At 45.1% G+C, this 18,405-nt stretch overlaps 1 protein-coding gene across 1 annotated transcript in view; it reads right to left on the bottom strand.

The window, feature by feature from the left end:
- The window catches only part of LOC121534001 (integrin alpha-X), a 41,777-nt gene extending 25,286 nt beyond the window's left edge, over window positions 1–16,491 (bottom strand). The window contains exons 1-2 of the mRNA XM_045217035.1: window positions 16,394–16,491; window positions 9,887–10,001 (exon numbers count right to left, since the gene is read on the bottom strand). Of these exons, the coding sequence (XP_045072970.1) occupies window positions 9,887–10,001; window positions 16,394–16,469 (191 nt within the window). The 5' untranslated portion in view covers window positions 16,470–16,491. The remainder of the gene's footprint in view (window positions 1–9,886; window positions 10,002–16,393) is intronic.
- Between the last annotated feature and the right edge of the window lie 1,914 nt (window positions 16,492–18,405).

Below are 18,405 nucleotides of genomic sequence, written 5' to 3'. Positions count from 1 at the left end.
ATCATTGTCATGCTGAAAGACCCAGCCACGTTTCATCTTCAATGCCCTTGCTGATGGAAGGAGGTTTTCACTCAAAATCTCACGATACATGGCCCCATTCATTCTTTCCTTTACACGGATCAGTCGTCCTGGTCCCTTTGCAGAAAAAACAGCCCCAAAGCATGATGTTTCCACCCCCATGCTTCACAGTAGGTATGGTGTTCTTTGGATGCAACTCAGCATTCTTTGTCCTCCAAACACGACGAGTTGAGTTTTTACAAAAAAGTTATATTTTGGTTTCATCTGACCATATGACATTCTCCCAATCCTCTTCTGGATCATCCAAATGCACTCTAGCAAACTTCAGACGGGCCTGGACATGTACTGGCTTAAGCAGGGGGACACGTCTGTCACTGCAGGATTTGAGTCCCTGGCGGCGTAGTGTGTTACTGATGGTAGGCTTTGTTACTTTGGTCCCAGCTCTCTGCAGGTCATTCACTAGGTCCCCCCGTGTGGTTCTGGGATTTTTGCTCACTGTTCTTGTGATCATTTTGACCCCACGGGGTGAGATCTTGCGTGGAGCCCCAGATCAAGGGAGATTATCAGTGGTCTTGTATGTCTTCCATTTCCTAATAATTGCTCCCACAGTTGATTTCTTCAAACCAAGCTGCTTACCTATTGCAGATTCAGTCTTCCCAGCCTGGTGCAGGTCTACAATTTTGTTTCTGGTGTCTTTTGACAGCTCTTTGGTCTTGGCCATAGTGGAGTTTGGAGTGTGACTGTTTGAAGTTGTGGACAGGTGTCTTTTATACTGATAACAAGTTCAAACAGGTGCCATTAATACAGGTAACGAGTGGAGGACAGAGGAGCCTCTTAAAGAAGAAGTTACAGGTCTGTGAGAGCCAGAAATCTTGCTTGTTTGTAGGTGACCAAATACTTATTTTCCACCATAATTTGCAAATAAATTCATAAAAAATCCTACAATGTGATTTTCTGGATATTTTTTTCTCAATTTGTCTGTCATAGTTGACGTGTACCTATGATGAAAATTACAGGCCTCTCTCATCTTTTTAAGTGGGAGAACTTGCACAATTGGTGGCTGACTAAATACTTTTTTTCCCCACTGTATATTGTGATGTCACGAGAGGCTGTGTCCTGGAGGGACGTTACATCCCCCTGAGGTGGCTGCAGACCCAGACAGCTATGGCTCCATCTGCTGGTATGGTCGGGAACTCCACCCCTCTATGGCCAATCTTCCCACGCAGCTGAAACAAATGAGGAGCTGATGAGCTGAAGGTTTGGGGAAGGGAAGAGACACAGTCTCCAACCTGGGCTCTCTGGAGGACAAGAGTGCTGCACGTCCACTTCCATGAGGAATATAAGGATTTGGAGATACTTACCTTTGGGAAATACTCACCTTTGGATATATGCACCGGTGGAAATACGTGAGAGACATTTGGAAGGACTTTTTGCTGGGTTGGCCACTAGCTGCAACGTGGACTACAGTAAGGCTGGGGAAAAGTTATCTGAGCGAGTGAGAATTATGACTTTGGATGTGGAAGAGACATCCCTGAACTGTTAACCCTTAAAGAGCCACAAGATAACAGAATTTTGTTATATTTTCGTTAATTTCCCAAGACCTATAATAAAATCCTTGTTTTGTTTGAACCTTGTCTCCTTGCACTACTTGAGCAATCCCGCTGAAAGCTGTGTAGCCTCTCGTGACGTCACAGATGGTGGAGAACACGGGCACGCTCAAGCGTTAATAGTGCATGTCAGAGGAGGATACCGAAGGTTTGATCACCCAGTTTTCCAAGTTGGCCGTAGGCTCCCGCCCGACTGAAATGGAGGACATATTGAAAGCCCTTGTTGCTGGCCAGCAAGCCCAGATGCAAGCAACCGTGGCTCTCTTGGAGGAGCAAAAGAAAGCCAACCTTCTGAAGGCAGAGGAATTGCAGTTGCAGAGACAGAGGGTGGTCCAAAATACCCGCCCAATAAAGGCAAGTGACTTTATATCTAAGATGGGAGCTACCGATGACATTGAGGCATACCTGCATGCATTTGAGGCCACGGCCACTAGGGAAGCCTGGCCCAAGCAACAGTGGGTTGGTCTGTTAGCCCCCTTTCTAACCGGGGAATCGCTGAATGCTGTCCGGGACCTGGGCCCTGACCAGGTTACTGACTATGATGCCCTGAAGTCTGAGATCCTCAGCAGATATGGACTCACAAAGTTTGGTATGGCCCAGCGCTTTCACGGCTGGACCTTCCAACCAGACCAACCTCCTCGGGCGCAGATGCATGAACTTGTCCGAATCGCAAGGAAATGGCTTGATCCGCAGAGGAATACAGCAGCGGCGGTGGTGGAGGCCGTTGTGGTGGATCGTTACCTCACGCGCCCTGCCTTATGAGGCAAAACGGTTCATCAGTCAACAGGCCTTGACCACGGCTGATCTGACCGTGGAAGCTGTGGAAAAGTACCAGGCCACAGCGGAGATGCTGAATGCTTCCCGAAAAGACCCCAGGAGTGCGGCCCCACCACAAATGGGAAGAACCCGTCCAAAGGACCCCAAGGTCTCGAACCCAGCCACGTCAGGACTTATCCCGGCTCCAGGGGGAGCCAGAAACCAGGCGGGTCCAAGAAGAGTACACCAGGAGGGGGGAAACTCGACAGTGTTACCGGTGTGGGGAGATGGGACATATCTCCTGGCAGTGTGGGAAACCAGCCGATGAACCTATGCCCACTGCGGAGTCCTCCAGCTCAGCACCCACACACCGTGTTGCCTCGCTCTTGGGAGTCGTAGATGGCGGCCCAGATCGACCCCCCCACCTGCCCGGTAACTGTGAATCACCACAATGTGGAGGCCTTACTGGATTCTGGTAGCCGGGCCACCCTGGTGCGTAAGGATTTGGTGGGCCCAACGTGTCTGACCCCGGGGAAAGTCCTCCCAGTTTCCTGTGTCCATGGGGACACCAGAGAATACCCCATTACTGAACTTACAATGACCAGCACACGGGGAACCATACACACGACGGCGGGGGTGGTTGATTCCCTCCCCGTCCCTGTCCTAATTGGACGAGACTGCCCAGCCTTTTACCCACTCTGGAGAGAGTCTCAGGAGAGGATAACCCGAGTACCTCGGAAACGGAGAGGCAAGACTCATCCTGGGAAGGCTCCGGTGCAATCCTCCGAGTTACTCACTCCCGCCCGGGCTCTGATAGGGATGGCAGGTGCCCAGACCGACACAGAGACGGAGCTACAGAATCTGGACAAAGAACTGTCTGGTCTGAAGGGGACCGCTGAGAGGTATCGTTTGTTAAAGCAACAGTTAGACATGAAGACAGAAGAGTTAGATATCCTCCAGGCTAAACTCCAACAGAGCTCCTTCCCTAAGCAACAGGAGGAGCTGGAGAGGCTGCGCAGGACCATCGAGGAGTGTGAGGAGACCCTGCGCAGTAGTAAGGAGGTCCAGAAGAAGGCAGAGGAGAAGTACAAGGTGTTGGAGAACAAGATGAAGAATGCGGAGGCAGAGAGAGAGAGGGAACTGAAAGCTGCTCAACAGAAGCTAAACTCTGCTAAAACCAAGGCTGATGCGTTCAGTAAGAAACTCAAGGAGAGACAACAGGAGGCTGAGTCCCTGGTCCTAGAGTTGGAGGAGTTGAAGAGAGAGCAGTCTGGCAAGCACCACGGCAATGCGGACGCCCTCTCCCGGCGTGATGCCTTCTTCGCTGCCTTTACCCCGACGAGGACGTCGGTCCCGAGGAGGGGGATGTGTGATGTCACGAGAGGCTGTGTCCTGGAGGGACGTTACATCCCCCTGAGGTGGCTGCAGACCCAGACAGCTATGGCTCCATCTGCTGGTATGGTCGGGAACTCCACCCCCTCTATGGCCAATCTTCCCACGCAGCTGAAACAAATGAGGAGCTGATGAGCTGAAGGTTTGGGGAAGGGAAGAGACACAGTCTCCAACCTGGGCTCTCTGGAGGACAAGAGTGCTGCACGTCCACTTCCATGAGGAATATAAGGATTTGGAGATACTTACCTTTGGGAAATACTCACCTTTGGATATATGCACCGGTGGAAATACGTGAGAGACATTTGGAAGGACTTTTTGCTGGGTTGGCCACTAGCTGCAACGTGGACTACAGTAAGGCTGGGGAAAAGTTATCTGAGCGAGTGAGAATTATGACTTTGGATGTGGAAGAGACATCCCTGAACTGTTAACCCTTAAAGAGCCACAAGAGAACAGAATTTTGTTATATTTTCGTTAATTTCCCAAGACCTATAATAAAATCCTTGTTTTGTTTGAACCTTGTCTCCTTGCACTACTTGAGCAATCCCGCTGAAAGCTGTGTAGCCTCTCGTGACGTCACAGATGGTGGAGAACACGGGCACGCTCAAGCGTTAATAGTGCATGTCAGAGGAGGATACCGAAGGTTTGATCACCCAGTTTTCCAAGTTGGCCGTAGGCTCCCCGCCCGACTGAAATGGAGGACATATTGAAAGCCCTTGTTGCTGGCCAGCAAGCCCAGATGCAAGCAACCGTGGCTCTCTTGGAGGAGCAAAAGAAAGCCAACCTTCTGAAGGCAGAGGAATTGCAGTTGCAGAGACAGAGGGTGGTCCAAAATACCCGCCCAATAAAGGCAAGTGACTTTATATCTAAGATGGGAGCTACCGATGACATTGAGGCATACCTGCATGCATTTGAGGCCACGGCCACTAGGGAAGCCTGGCCCAAGCAACAGTGGGTTGGTCTGTTAGCCCCCCTTTCTAACCGGGGAATCGCTGAATGCTGTCCGGGACCTGGGCCCTGACCAGGTTACTGACTATGATGCCCTGAAGTCTGAGATCCTCAGCAGATATGGACTCACAAAGTTTGGTATGGCCCAGCGCTTTCACGGCTGGACCTTCCAACCAGACCAACCTCCTCGGGCGCAGATGCATGAACTTGTCCGAATCGCAAGGAAATGGCTTGATCCGCAGAGGAATACAGCAGCGGCGGTGGTGGAGGCCGTTGTGGTGGATCGTTACCTACGCGCCCCTGCCTTATGAGGCAAAACGGTTCATCAGTCAACAGGCCTTGACCACGGCTGATCTGACCGTGGAAGCTGTGGAAAAGTACCAGGCCACAGCGGAGATGCTGAATGCTTCCCGAAAAGACCCCAGGAGTGCGGCCCCACCACAAATGGGAAGAACCCGTCCAAAGGACCCCAAGGTCTCGAACCCAGCCACGTCAGGACTTATCCCGGCTCCAGGGGGAGCCAGAAACCAGGCGGGTCCAAGAAGAGTACACCAGGAGGGGGAAACTCGACAGTGTTACCGGTGTGGGGAGATGGGACATATCTCCTGGCAGTGTGGGAAACCAGCCGATGAACCTATGCCCACTGCGGAGTCCTCCAGCTCAGCACCCACACACCGTGTTGCCTCGCTCTTGGGAGTCGTAGATGGCGGCCCAGATCGACCCCCCACCTGCCCGGTAACTGTGAATCACCACAATGTGGAGGCCTTACTGGATTCTGGTAGCCGGGCCACCCTGGTGCGTAAGGATTTGGTGGGCCCAACGTGTCTGACCCCGGGGAAAGTCCTCCCAGTTTCCTGTGTCCATGGGGACACCAGAGAATACCCCATTACTGAACTTACAATGACCAGCACACGGGGAACCATACACACGACGGCGGGGGTGGTTGATTCCCTCCCCGTCCCTGTCCTAATTGGACGAGACTGCCCAGCCTTTTACCCACTCTGGAGAGAGTCTCAGGAGAGGATAACCCGAGTACCTCGGAAACGGAGAGGCAAGACTCATCCTGGGAAGGCTCCGGTGCAATCCTCCGAGTTACTCACTCCCGCCCGGGCTCTGATAGGGATGGCAGGTGCCCAGACCGACACAGAGACGGAGCTACAGAATCTGGACAAAGAACTGTCTGGTCTGAAGGGGACCGCTGAGAGGTATCGTTTGTTAAAGCAACAGTTAGACATGAAGACAGAAGAGTTAGATATCCTCCAGGCTAAACTCCAACAGAGCTCCTTCCCTAAGCAACAGGAGGAGCTGGAGAGGCTGCGCAGGACCATCGAGGAGTGTGAGGAGACCCTGCGCAGTAGTAAGGAGGTCCAGAAGAAGGCAGAGGAGAAGTACAAGGTGTTGGAGAACAAGATGAAGAATGCGGAGGCAGAGAGAGAGAGGGAACTGAAAGCTGCTCAACAGAAGCTAAACTCTGCTAAAACCAAGGCTGATGCGTTCAGTAAGAAACTCAAGGAGAGACAACAGGAGGCTGAGTCCCTGGTCCTAGAGTTGGAGGAGTTGAAGAGAGAGCAGTCTGGCAAGCACCACGGCAATGCGGACGCCCTCTCCCGGCGTGATGCCTTCTTCGCTGCCTTTACCCCGACGAGGACGTCGGTCCCGAGGAGGGGGATGTGTGATGTCACGAGAGGCTGTGTCCTGGAGGGACGTTACATCCCCCTGAGGTGGCTGCAGACCCAGACAGCTATGGCTCCATCTGCTGGTATGGTCGGGAACTCCACCCCTCTATGGCCAATCTTCCCACGCAGCTGAAACAAATGAGGAGCTGATGAGCTGAAGGTTTGGGGAAGGGAAGAGACACAGTCTCCAACCTGGGCTCTCTGGAGGACAAGAGTGCTGCACGTCCACTTCCATGAGGAATATAAGGATTTGGAGATACTTACCTTTGGGAAATACTCACCTTTGGATATATGCACCGGTGGAAATACGTGAGAGACATTTGGAAGGACTTTTTGCTGGGTTGGCCACTAGCTGCAACGTGGACTACAGTAAGGCTGGGGAAAAGTTATCTGAGCGAGTGAGAATTATGACTTTGGATGTGGAAGAGACATCCCTGAACTGTTAACCCTTAAAGAGCCACAAGAGAACAGAATTTTGTTATATTTTCGTTAATTTCCCAAGACCTATAATAAAATCCTTGTTTTGTTTGAACCTTGTCTCCTTGCACTACTTGAGCAATCCCGCTGAAAGCTGTGTAGCCTCTCGTGACGTCACAATATATACTCAGTTTATTAGGTACACCCATCTAGTACCGGGTCAGACCCCCATTGCCTACAGAACAGCCTGAATTCTTCGGGGCATGGATTCTACAAGGTGTCGGAAATGTTTGTTGCTCAATTGGTACCAAGGGACCTGACGTGTGCCAGGAAAACATTCCCCACACCAGTACACCACCTCCACCAGCCTGTACCGGTGACACCAGGCAGGATGGATCCATGGATTTATGCTGCTTACGCCAAATCCTAATTCTGACATCAGCATGAAGCAACAGGAACCGTGGTTCATCGGACCAGGCAATGTTTTTCCACTCCTCAATTGTCCAGTGTTGGCGATCATGTGCCCACTGGAGTCGCTTCTTCTTGATTTTAGCTGATAGGAGTGGAACCTGGTGTGGTCGTCTGCTGCAATAGCCCATCCGTGACAAGGATCGACGAGTTGTACGTTCCGAGATGTCGTTCTGCGCCATTATTTGTCTGTCTGTGGCCCGCCTGTTAGCTTGCACGATTCTTGCCATTCTCCTTCGACCTCTCTCATCAACAAGCTTTTTTTCACCAACAGGACTGCCGCTGACTGGATGTTTTTTGTTTGTCCACCATTCTCAGTAAACCCTAGACACTGTGAAAAGCCCAGGGGGGCAAACATTTCTGAGATACTGGATCCAGCACGCCTGGCACCGATGATCATGCCACACTCAAAGTCACTTACAGTGGGGAGAACAAGTATTTGATACACTGCCGATTTTGCAGGTTTTCCTACTTACAAAGTATGTAGAGGTCTGTAATTTTTATCATAGGTACACTTCAACTGTGAGAGACAGAATCTAAAACAAAAATCCAGAAAACACATTGTATGATTTTTAAGTAATTAATTTGCATTTTATTGCATGACATAAGTATTTGATCACCTACCAACCAGTAAGAATTCCGGCTCTCACAGACCTGTTAGTTTTTCTTTAAGAAGCCCTCCTGTTCTCCACTCATTACCTGTATTAACTGCACCTGTTTGAACTCGTTACCTGTATAAAAGACACCTGTCCACACACTCAATCAAACAGACTCCAACCTCTCCACAATGGCCAAAACCAGAGAGCTGTGTAAGGACATCAGGGATAAAATTGTAGACCTGCACAAGGCTGGGATGGGCTACAGGACAATAGGCAAGCAGCTTGGTGAGAAGGCAACAACTGTTGGCACAATTATTAGAAAATGGAAGAAGTTCAAGATGACGGTCAATCACCCTCGGTCTGGGGCTCCATGCAAGATCTCACCTCGTGGGGCATCAATGATCATGAGGAAGGTGAGGGATCAGCCCAGAACTACACGGCAGGACCTGGTCAATGACCTGAAGAGAGCTGGGACCACAGTCTCAAAGAAAACCATTAGTAACACACTACGCCGTCATGGATTAAAATCCTGCAGCGCACGCAAGGTCCCCCTGCTCAAGCCAGCGCATGTCCAGGCCCGTCTGAAGTTTGCCAATGACCATCTGGATGATACAGAGGAGGAATGGGAGAAGATCATGTGGTCTGATGAGACAAAAAAATAGCTTTTTGGTCTAAACTCCACTCGCCGTGTTTGGAGGAAGAAGAAGGATGAGTACAACCCCAAGAACACCATCCCAACCGTGAAGCATGGAGGTGGAAACATCATTCTTTGGGGATGCTTTTCTGCAAAGGGGACAGGACGACTGCACCGTATTGAGGGGAGGATGGATGGGGCCATGTGTCGCGAGATCTTGGCCAACAACCTCCTTCCCTCAGTAAAAGCATTGAAGAGGGGTCGTGGCTGGGTCTTCCAGCATGACAACGACCCGAAACACACAGCCAGGGCAACTAAGGAGTGGCTCCGTAAGAAGCATCTCAAGGTCCTGGAGTGGCCTAGCCAGTCTCCAGACCTGAACCCAATAGAAAATCTTTGGAGGGAGCTGAAAGTCCGTATTGCCCAGCGACAGCCCCGAAACCTGAAGGATCTGGAGAAGGTCTGTATGGAGGAGTGGGCCAAAATCCCTGCAGCAGTGTGTGCAAACCTGGTCAAGACCTACAGGAAACATATGATCTCTGTAATTGCAAACAAAGGTTTCTGTACCAAATATTAAGTTCTGCTTTTCTGATGTATCAAATACTTTTGTCATGCAATAAAATGCAAATTAATTACTTAAAACCCATACAATGTGATTTTCTGGAAAAAAAATTCTGGACAGTTGAAGTGTACCTATGATAAAAATTACAGACCTCTACATGCTTTGTAAGTAGGAAAACCTGCAAAATCGCCAGTGTATCAAATACTTGTTCTCCCCACTGTCGGTCACTCGTTTTGCCCATTCTAACGTTCAATGGAACAGTAACTGAATGCCTCAATGTCTGTCTTCCTGCTTTATATAGCAAGCCAAGGCCACGAGACTCACTGTCTATAGGAGCGATCCATTTTCGTGAACAGGGTGGTGTACCTAATAAACAGGCCACTGAGTGTATGACAAACTTTAGACTAAGAGTGGTTGCAAAACATTTGTTACAGTGTTACAATAACAACTGCATGGTGAAGGTGGAAGGCAGGATGTTATCAGAGGTGTGATACTACGGCATTTCCATTCCATCAACGTATGCATAACTAATACACTGATGCACATTATGTAACAATCATGGGCATTGGAAGCAGCTCACATAATTTAAGAAACGTAAGTAAATGTGCACTGATGAATAATGTCTTACAGATATATACAGAGCCATATATTTTCTAAATACATGGCTGTGGATACATATAGTGCATGTTTGCAGACACAGGTGCATTTTTCTGATCATTTTTGTTTCCTCAGGTGTGTGACACTGTTTAGCAGATGAAGTTTGTAACATAATACTTTGCATTTTTCATTATGATGATAACAATAACACTTACCCTTTCTCCTTGCCAGATATGAATTGCAGGACTTTGTATCCAAAGAAATCCTGTTCCTCCCCTTTGTAGATTTTTGGGTTTGTTTCATCAATGTTAAAAGCCATTGAAGAGACAGCTGACAAAGAAGGGTAGAGAAGCACAATCAGATGATTAGCTAGGTGTCCATCCAATTGCGACAGATTTACATGCGAATATTTTAAAACCTGCATAAAAACAATACACACCCTTTCTCACCAGAGATGTTTCCATCAAATGGACTTGTAAAAGGCTGTGCGTGATGACGTAGTGCACATAAAAATACCTTTTGCAGTTAAATTCCCAATTTAAATGGGTTTCCTTAGCATTTTCAACTCTACTGATGGTTTTCTCACAAAGAAATAGCGTTATATAGCGAGTGTGCCCACTCTGGTATTGGCATGTGGGCTCTAGCCAACAGCTCGCAGATACAGTGCGGGCAGGCCTATAGCCTACATGATGAGATTATTATGGACAAAAAAGCGAGATTATTTTACTTGTCAAACGGCAGCCAAGCATAGATGACCATGTCACCAGAATAAGACCCTCAATATTTATTGGAAATGATCATCAAGCTCATCACCATGCACTTTCACCGCCCTGTGAAGTTCATCATCATTTATTACATTAGTAGCCTAATAAACTGTATGCTTTCCCGGCGAGTCATAGTGGGAGGACCACGCAACATGTTATCACGTGACTCCAAATTTACTTCGGATATGATGATTATTATATACATATTTGTGCATAAAAGCGTTTGCACAGACATTTCTCGCATAATTAATTTTACCCCATCAAAAAAAGATCCCACCTTGTCTAGCGTGTTTTGTTTTGTCGACATTTGGAAAGTTTACCGACACATTTTCTGTTTCCATCAGGCCTGTCATAAAAAACAAAGGTTATCCAATATACTTCACTCTCATAAAAAGGTTGGATGGAAACCTGGTTTCAGACATACACATATTTGGGTTAGATGCATAAAAACAATATTGGTAAATATTTGTCTAGTAGACCTAATCCACGATGTACAATAAAATACATAATTTAAAGAGCATTTCACACATCTTAGCTATCCGATCTTCCCTACAACATGGGAAATTGGCATTGGATACAGGACAGCCTAAAAACACAGGACAGCCTAAAATATGACATAATGCTCAGTGAAAATCAGTACCGGCTGTATTGGGGGGCAAATGCCTCCCTAAATTGACTTTTGTGCTACCCAAAAAAACATTTGATCTACAATTTGAATATTTATTTATTATTGATAGAAATATTAAAAATGTTAATTTCCAAATGAATTCATGGGTTAAAATTACAGATGATAAAATCATCCCTCCTCCCCTTGCCCCTTATGGCATTTTGAATGATAGTGCAATTCAAATCTTACTGCACCGATGGATTTGTTAACATCACGCGTCACTAAAAAGCATCACCCCCACCAGCAGGAGTTGTGTGAATTAATTAATGAATTTATCACTGTCTGTCCTGTAGCCTACATTTGCAATGCATCAGTGCAGCAATTTAGGGTATCAATTTATCACCACCAGCCAATCACACTACACCAGAGCCACACGCTAGCCATTCAAACTTCCCGCCAGTTCTCATTGTCAACGCTGTGGCCTATTTTATACTGAGCAAGCAAATGCAAGCTGCTTACCCCCTCGAATAATAGTTTAAAAAATTGCTCAAAATAAGTGAACAAACTATATTGCTATTCCTGGGACTCGCATTGAGCTAACCAACTCATACAAGAGCTATTAGGAATAGAGAGAGGAGAGGGGAAGAGAGGTCAGTGTAGCTGATGCCAGCAGATATGCATGAATTGTGCGGACGGGAACAGTGAAAACCGAGAGATGTTTAAATTAGAAATTAGGGTAATTCATATATTAATCTATAATTCGAAGGCCTATGCTGCCAAACCACCTGACATGTGTTATGCAAGATCGAGGCAAATTATATCCGCTGGAGACAGATTTAGATATCATATACAGTTGAAGTCAGAAGTTTACATACACCTTAGCTAAATACATTTAAACTCAGTTTTTCACAATTCCTGACATTTAATCCTAGTAAAAATTCCCTGTTTTAGGTCAGTTAGGATCACCACTTTATTTTAAGAATGTGAAATGTCAGAATAATAGTAGAGAGAATGATTTATTTCAGCTTGTATTTCTTTCATCACATTCCCAGTGGGTCAGAAGTTTACATACACTCAATTAGTATTTGGTAGCATTGCCTTTAAATGGTTTAACTTGGGTCAAACGTTTCGGGTAGCCTTCCACAAGCTTCCCACAATAAGTTGAGTGAATTTTGGCCCATTCCTCCCGACAGAGCTGGTGTAACTGAGTCAGCTTTGTAGGCCTCCTTGCACGCACACGCTTTTTCAGTTCTGCCCACAAGTCTTCTATAGGATTGAGGTCAGGGTTTTGTGATGGCCTCTCCAATACCTTGACTTTGTTGTCCTTAAGCCATTTTGCCACAACTTTGGAAGTTTGGGGTCAATGTCCATTTGGAAGACCCATTTGCGACCAAGCTTTAACTTCCTGACTGATGTCTTGAGATGTTGCTTTAATATATCCACATAATTTTCCTTCCTCATAATGCCATCTATTTTGTGAAGTGCACCAGTCCCTCCTGCAGCAAAGCACCCCCACAGCATGATGCTGCCACCCCCGTGCTTCACAGTTGGGAAGGTGTTCTTCGGCTTGTAAGCCATCCCCTTTTTCCTCCAAACATAACGATGGTCATTATGGCCAAACAGTTCTATTTTTGTTTCATCAGACTAGAGGACATTTACCCAAAAAGTACGATCTTTGTCCCTATGAGCAGTTGCAAACCGTAGTCTGGCTTTTTTATGCCAGTTTTGGAGCAGTGGCTTCTTCCTTGCTGAGCGATCTTTCAGGTTATGACGATATAGGACTCGTTTTACTGTGGATATAGATACTTTTGTACCCGTTTCCTCCAGCATCTTCACAAGGTCCTTTGCTGTTGTTCTGGGATTGATTTGCACTTTTTGCACCAAAGTACGTTCATCTCTAGGAGACAGAACGCGTCTCCTTCCTGAGCGGTATGATGGCTGCGTGGTCCCATGGTGTTTATACTTGCGTACTATTGTTTGTACATATGAACGTGGTACCTTCAGGCATTTGGAAATTGCTCCCAAGGATGAACCAGACTTGTGGAGGTCTTCCATTTTTTGTCAATTAGCCTATCCAAATGATGTCAATTAGCCTATCAGAAGCCTCTAAAGCCTTGACATCATTTTTTTGAATTTTCCAAGCTTTTTAAAGGCACAGTCAACTTAGTGTATGTAAACTTCTGACCCACTGGAATTGTGATACAGTGAATTATAAGTGAAATAATCTGTCTGTAAACAATTGTTGGAAAAATTACTTGTGTCATGCACAAAGTAGATGTCCTAACCAACTTGCCAAAACTATAGTTCATTAACAAGAAATTTGTGGAGTGGTTGAAAAACTAGTTTTAATTACTCCAACCTAAGTGTATGTAAACTTCCGACTTCAACTGTAGTTCTTCATAATATAGGCCTACTATCGCATTGCTGTCTCTCTCCCCATTCAAACTTTCCTTGTCAATTAATTTGATAGGCTACATTGTTTTAGCATTATCCAAGGCCTAGGTTTTGATAGCCAACATTTGACGGGTATGCGTGTGAATTTGCTAATTCTCTCTGTCCATTCAGAAAGTTTCCTAAAGTAAATTCATTCATTTCTGTTGTTGCTCATTGGGATGGGTCTGTCGCGTTATCAATTTGGCAGAGCGCTTGGCCTCTGGCCATGGTCCTGATATTGTCACTCCCACCTCGGAGATGCACAAAAGAGCCGAGCACTGGGCTGGCACATAATAATAATATGCCATTTAGCAGACGCTTTTATCCAAAGCGACTTACAGTCATGCGTGCATACATTTTTGTGTATTGGTGGTCCCGGGGATCGAACCCACTACCTTGGCGTTACAAGCGCCGTGCTCTACCAGCTGAGCTACAGAGGACCACGGCACATCATCTGGATAGCACAGGATAGCCTATACGTGTTTCCCTTTTACCAAGGCTTCTCCCAAATCTTACAACATGCCACTACACATTGTGCCGCTGTGTTCTGAATTACATATTTTTTATACTGAATGTAAGTGCATTCGGAAAGTATTCAGACCCCTTGACTTTTTCCACATTTTGTTAGGTTACAGCCTTGTTCTAATATGGATTTAAAAAACAATGTTCCTCATAAATCTACACATAATACCCCATAATGGCAAAGCAAAAACAGTGGCAGTGATTACAGCCTTGAGTCTTCTTGGGTATGACGCTACAAGCTTGGCACAGCTATTTTCAGGTCTCTCAAGAGATCTCAAGAGATGTTAGATCGGGTTCAAGTCCGGGTTCTGGCTGGGCCACTCAAGAACATTCAGAGACGTGTCCCGAAGCCACTCCTGCATTTTCTTGGCTGTGTGCTTAGGGTTGTTGTCCTGTTGGAAGGTGAACCGTCGCCCCAGTCTGAGGTCCTGAGCACTCTGGAGCAGGTTTTCATCAAGGATCTCTCTATACTTTGCTCCATTCATCTTTCCCTCAATCCTGACTAGTCTCCTAGTCCCTACCGCTGAAAAACATCCCCACAGCATGATGCTGCCACCACCATGCTTCACCGTGGGGATGGTGCCAGGTTTCCTCCAGACGTGATGCTTGGCATTCAGGCCAAAGAGTTCAATCTTGGTTTCATCAGACCAGAGAGTCTTGTTTCTCATGGTCTGAGAGTCCTTTAGGTGACTTTTGGCAAACTCCAAGCGGGCTGTCATGTGCCTTTTACTGAGGAGTGGCTTCCGTCTGGTCACTCTACCATAAAGGCCTGATTGGTGGAGTGCTGCAGAAATGGTTGTCCTTCTGGAAGGTTCTCCCTTTTCCACAGAGGAGTTCTGTCAGAGTGACCATTGGGTTCTTGGTCACCTCCCTGACCTGTGGTAAATTCAGTTGATTGGACATGATTTGGAAAGGCACACACCTGTCTATATAAGGCCCTTCTCCCCTGATTGCTCAGTTTGGCCGGGCAGCCAGCTCTAGGTAGAGTCTTGGTGGTTCCAAACTTCTTCCATTTAAGAATGATGGAGGCCAAGGTGTTCTTGGGGACCTTCAATGCTGCAGAAAGTTTTTGGTATGCTTCCCCAGATCTGTGCCTCGACACAATCCTGTCTCGGAGCTCTACGGACAATTCCTTCGACTTCATGGCTTGGTTTTGGTCTGACATTCACTGTCAATTGTGGGACCTTATATAGACAGGTGAGTTTCTTTCCAAATCATGTCCAATCAATTGAATTTACCACAGGTGGACTCCAATCAAGTTGTGTTAATAAGGTCTTTTATTTTGTTATTTTTAATAAATTTGCCAAAAATGCTAAAAACCTGTTTTCACTTTGTCATTATGGGGTATTGTGTGTAGATTGATGAGGATTAAAAAATATATCAATTTTAGAATAAGGGTGTAATGTGACAAAATGTGAAAACTTTCCGAATGCACTGTACATTTAGGCTGACAGTTGGTTAAAGAAGTTCTTGCCCTGGGCCCCAGGATTGGTTAGTCCAGCCCAAATAAATGCCTCTGGTCCCATGCATGTTGGAACGTTCATTGTTAATGCTTTGCTTATTGGTAATGTGGTGCATTGGCACAGAACCATGTTGGTGGAAGATTCGTTGCATATATTATATATAGCCTAACTATAAATATAGCATCAAAGCGTGCCCTCCTTATAAGAAGAAAAATGCCCCGCAGCTGATCATAGTCTGGTGTAAAAAAGGTTCAGTCTGTAATATGTGCACATGGATGAAAAGGTGCACAAACGTATTTTGAGAAATCAACATTTCTGAGTAAACATGGGTGTGCTAGGTGTGTTGTTCAGCCAGAACTGCCCTCAAAAAGGTAATGCAGCTGTAACATTGTACATATCTTATTTATTACTTTTTCACTATGAAAAATGTGTCCAATAGGTCATGCTTAGCATTGACTGTCTCAAAAACATTAATGCACAATAAAGTGTTATCTAGGTTTAAAAGGTTCCAACCAACTATTGCCTCAAAACCAAAAAAGTTTTTGGTGGAAGTGGGTTACCGTTATTGACATAAAACCACAAGTAAAGATATGACTAGTTCTGTAAATTAAATTTAGAGCATTCGATTTTATTGGCCGACGCTGATGGCAACATTAGGCACCTTCCTTTGACATAAATTATCCCTGTGCAAGTTAAGCATCCATTTTGAAAACATATCCTCCTCTACTTCAACTATACTTATTGATTACAGTGGTGTGAACAATTTGATATATTTGGGTATTTCACACTGTCAGCAATAGCAAAACAAAAACTAAACCGTAATTTAAAATATGTAGTACTGAAAGTATTTTTTTTTAAATTTGTGAGTTGAACTGATGTTTTGTCCAACCCCTTTAATATGTAATTGAATATTAAGCTGAGGTCAGCACTTACCAATGGCTGCCATGCAGGTGAGCAGGGAGAGGGTTCCCTGCCCGGACATCTTCTCCTTCACTTTGTTCACTAGCATGCAGTGAGGGGGGAAATATTGCAACACTCAACCTTTGCAAATGAAATTTACATGTCTTCCTGCACTTTGTTTCCTGTGTGCCTCTTCATATAAGAGTGCGTCTCCACCCCCAAAAGTAGCTGCGGTAGTTCACTATCATTTGGGTGAGAATGTGGATGTACATTGCCGTCAGAAAGTATTCACAACCCTTGATGGGGTTCACTGGCCTACACACAATACCCCATAATGAGTATGGTTACATGCACACAATAATTGGATTATTGGAGATATTCAGATTAAGATAATAGTTTGATTAAAACATTTACATGCTTTGCAAGAAGAACAATTTCCTTAATAATCCTGTTTAAATGGACGCATCTGAAATCAGGCTACCTTATGGCACTCTGATAAATGCAGAAAATCGGCAATCAAAATAAAGTTTCTGTTTCTTCCACAGCAACCATGTTATTTTTGGGAAGCATATTGGATTCTGAATTTGAACATATAAAGTTTATGTGAAAATTCATGCTAAATGAAAAGCTGAAATGTTTTGAGTCAATAAGTATTCAACCCCTTTGTTATGGCAAGCCTAAATATGTTCAGGAGTACAACAGCCTTCATCAGGGTGACCCTGAGCTTATTTGGATATTCAGTTGAGTTTCATTTTATTTCACATATGAATATATCACATTTTGTCCCAATTGCCACATTGAACACATTGACATTTGATCTAATAAGATAAGTAGACTATGACAGCTCAGCACACAAATAGTCTGTGGGAGGAAGGGTTTAGGTACTCTTTTAACCACAATGCTCTATGACTATGTAGTGACATCCTTTTGACACTGACACGTACAGTGTGAATGTTGCTGAAGTTCAACACCCTCATGTTTGCTGTTTGTGCTGTTTTGCATTTTGTAATTGTTTTTGATGTATCTATCGTTGTAATTATAGGCCTCATTTGCAAAAGAGAACTTGGTCTCAATATGACTCCCTGTCAAAATATGGTTAAATACAATTTTAAAATAAAATAAATATGATATAAGAAATCTTACATTAGAGCGTTGAAATCCCCCTGTGTTTGGACTGTCAGTGCACATCTTATTGCAGTGTGTTGCAGAGTGCAAAGTTCAGAGGATGTCCTCTGGGGATTGCAACATTGCCGTTCTGTTTTGAACTATCTACACACCATCTAGAAGTTTTTGTTTGTGTTGTCTCTTTCTTCCCGCCTCCTCTTCTACCCTATCCCAGGTCATTTGTTGCTTTTATGTGTTAGTTTTCCTTATATTTACTTATTGTAGCGTCTTTGGGTTTTAGAAAAGCGCTATAGAATCATATGTATTAAACGAAAAGACTCATTTCTGCAAATTAATAATTGCAGAACTGTAGTTTAATTTAGGCCTACATCTCTACTGATCTGGTTAGAAATAACATAACTAAGTAGTGCCATTCTGTTTCTGTGACTTCTGTATTCTCTGTGTGATCCAGACACTTTTAAGTATATTCTAATTCCTGTCATTCCTAGTTTTTTGGTAGCATTATTGATATCACAATATGTTTTCTCTTATAGGTCAAGCAGCCTGTAGACTATAGCATTTTATCAAAGGTGATGTGGCCACCGAATTAAACCACCATGCTACCCAACATTTCATTACTGAACTTAACTCAGAACTTTCTCTTTACTAGTTGCTATTTGTGGCAGGTTTCATCATAATCTATGTATAAACTCCCAGTCATTTATTGGGTAAAACACCACCAACGTTTCGGCATCACTTCAGGAATTACTGGGAGTTTAGACATAGAGTGTACGACTCTCTTTATTTTTATAGCTTACAGTTTATTCACCGTTACACTAAATAAGTTCCCCTGCGTGTGCGCCAGCTCATGCTTTTTGTTAAAGTTCATCATAATAACAGTTTTTTTTTAAAAATAGACTCTGAACCAGCTTGGAATTTTA

Source organism: Coregonus clupeaformis, unplaced genomic scaffold (assembly GCF_020615455.1).
Source record: "Coregonus clupeaformis isolate EN_2021a unplaced genomic scaffold, ASM2061545v1 scaf0896, whole genome shotgun sequence".
Classification (NCBI taxonomy): Eukaryota; Metazoa; Chordata; class Actinopteri; order Salmoniformes; family Salmonidae; genus Coregonus; species Coregonus clupeaformis.
This window is presented reverse-complemented; position numbering and strand designations above follow the sequence as displayed.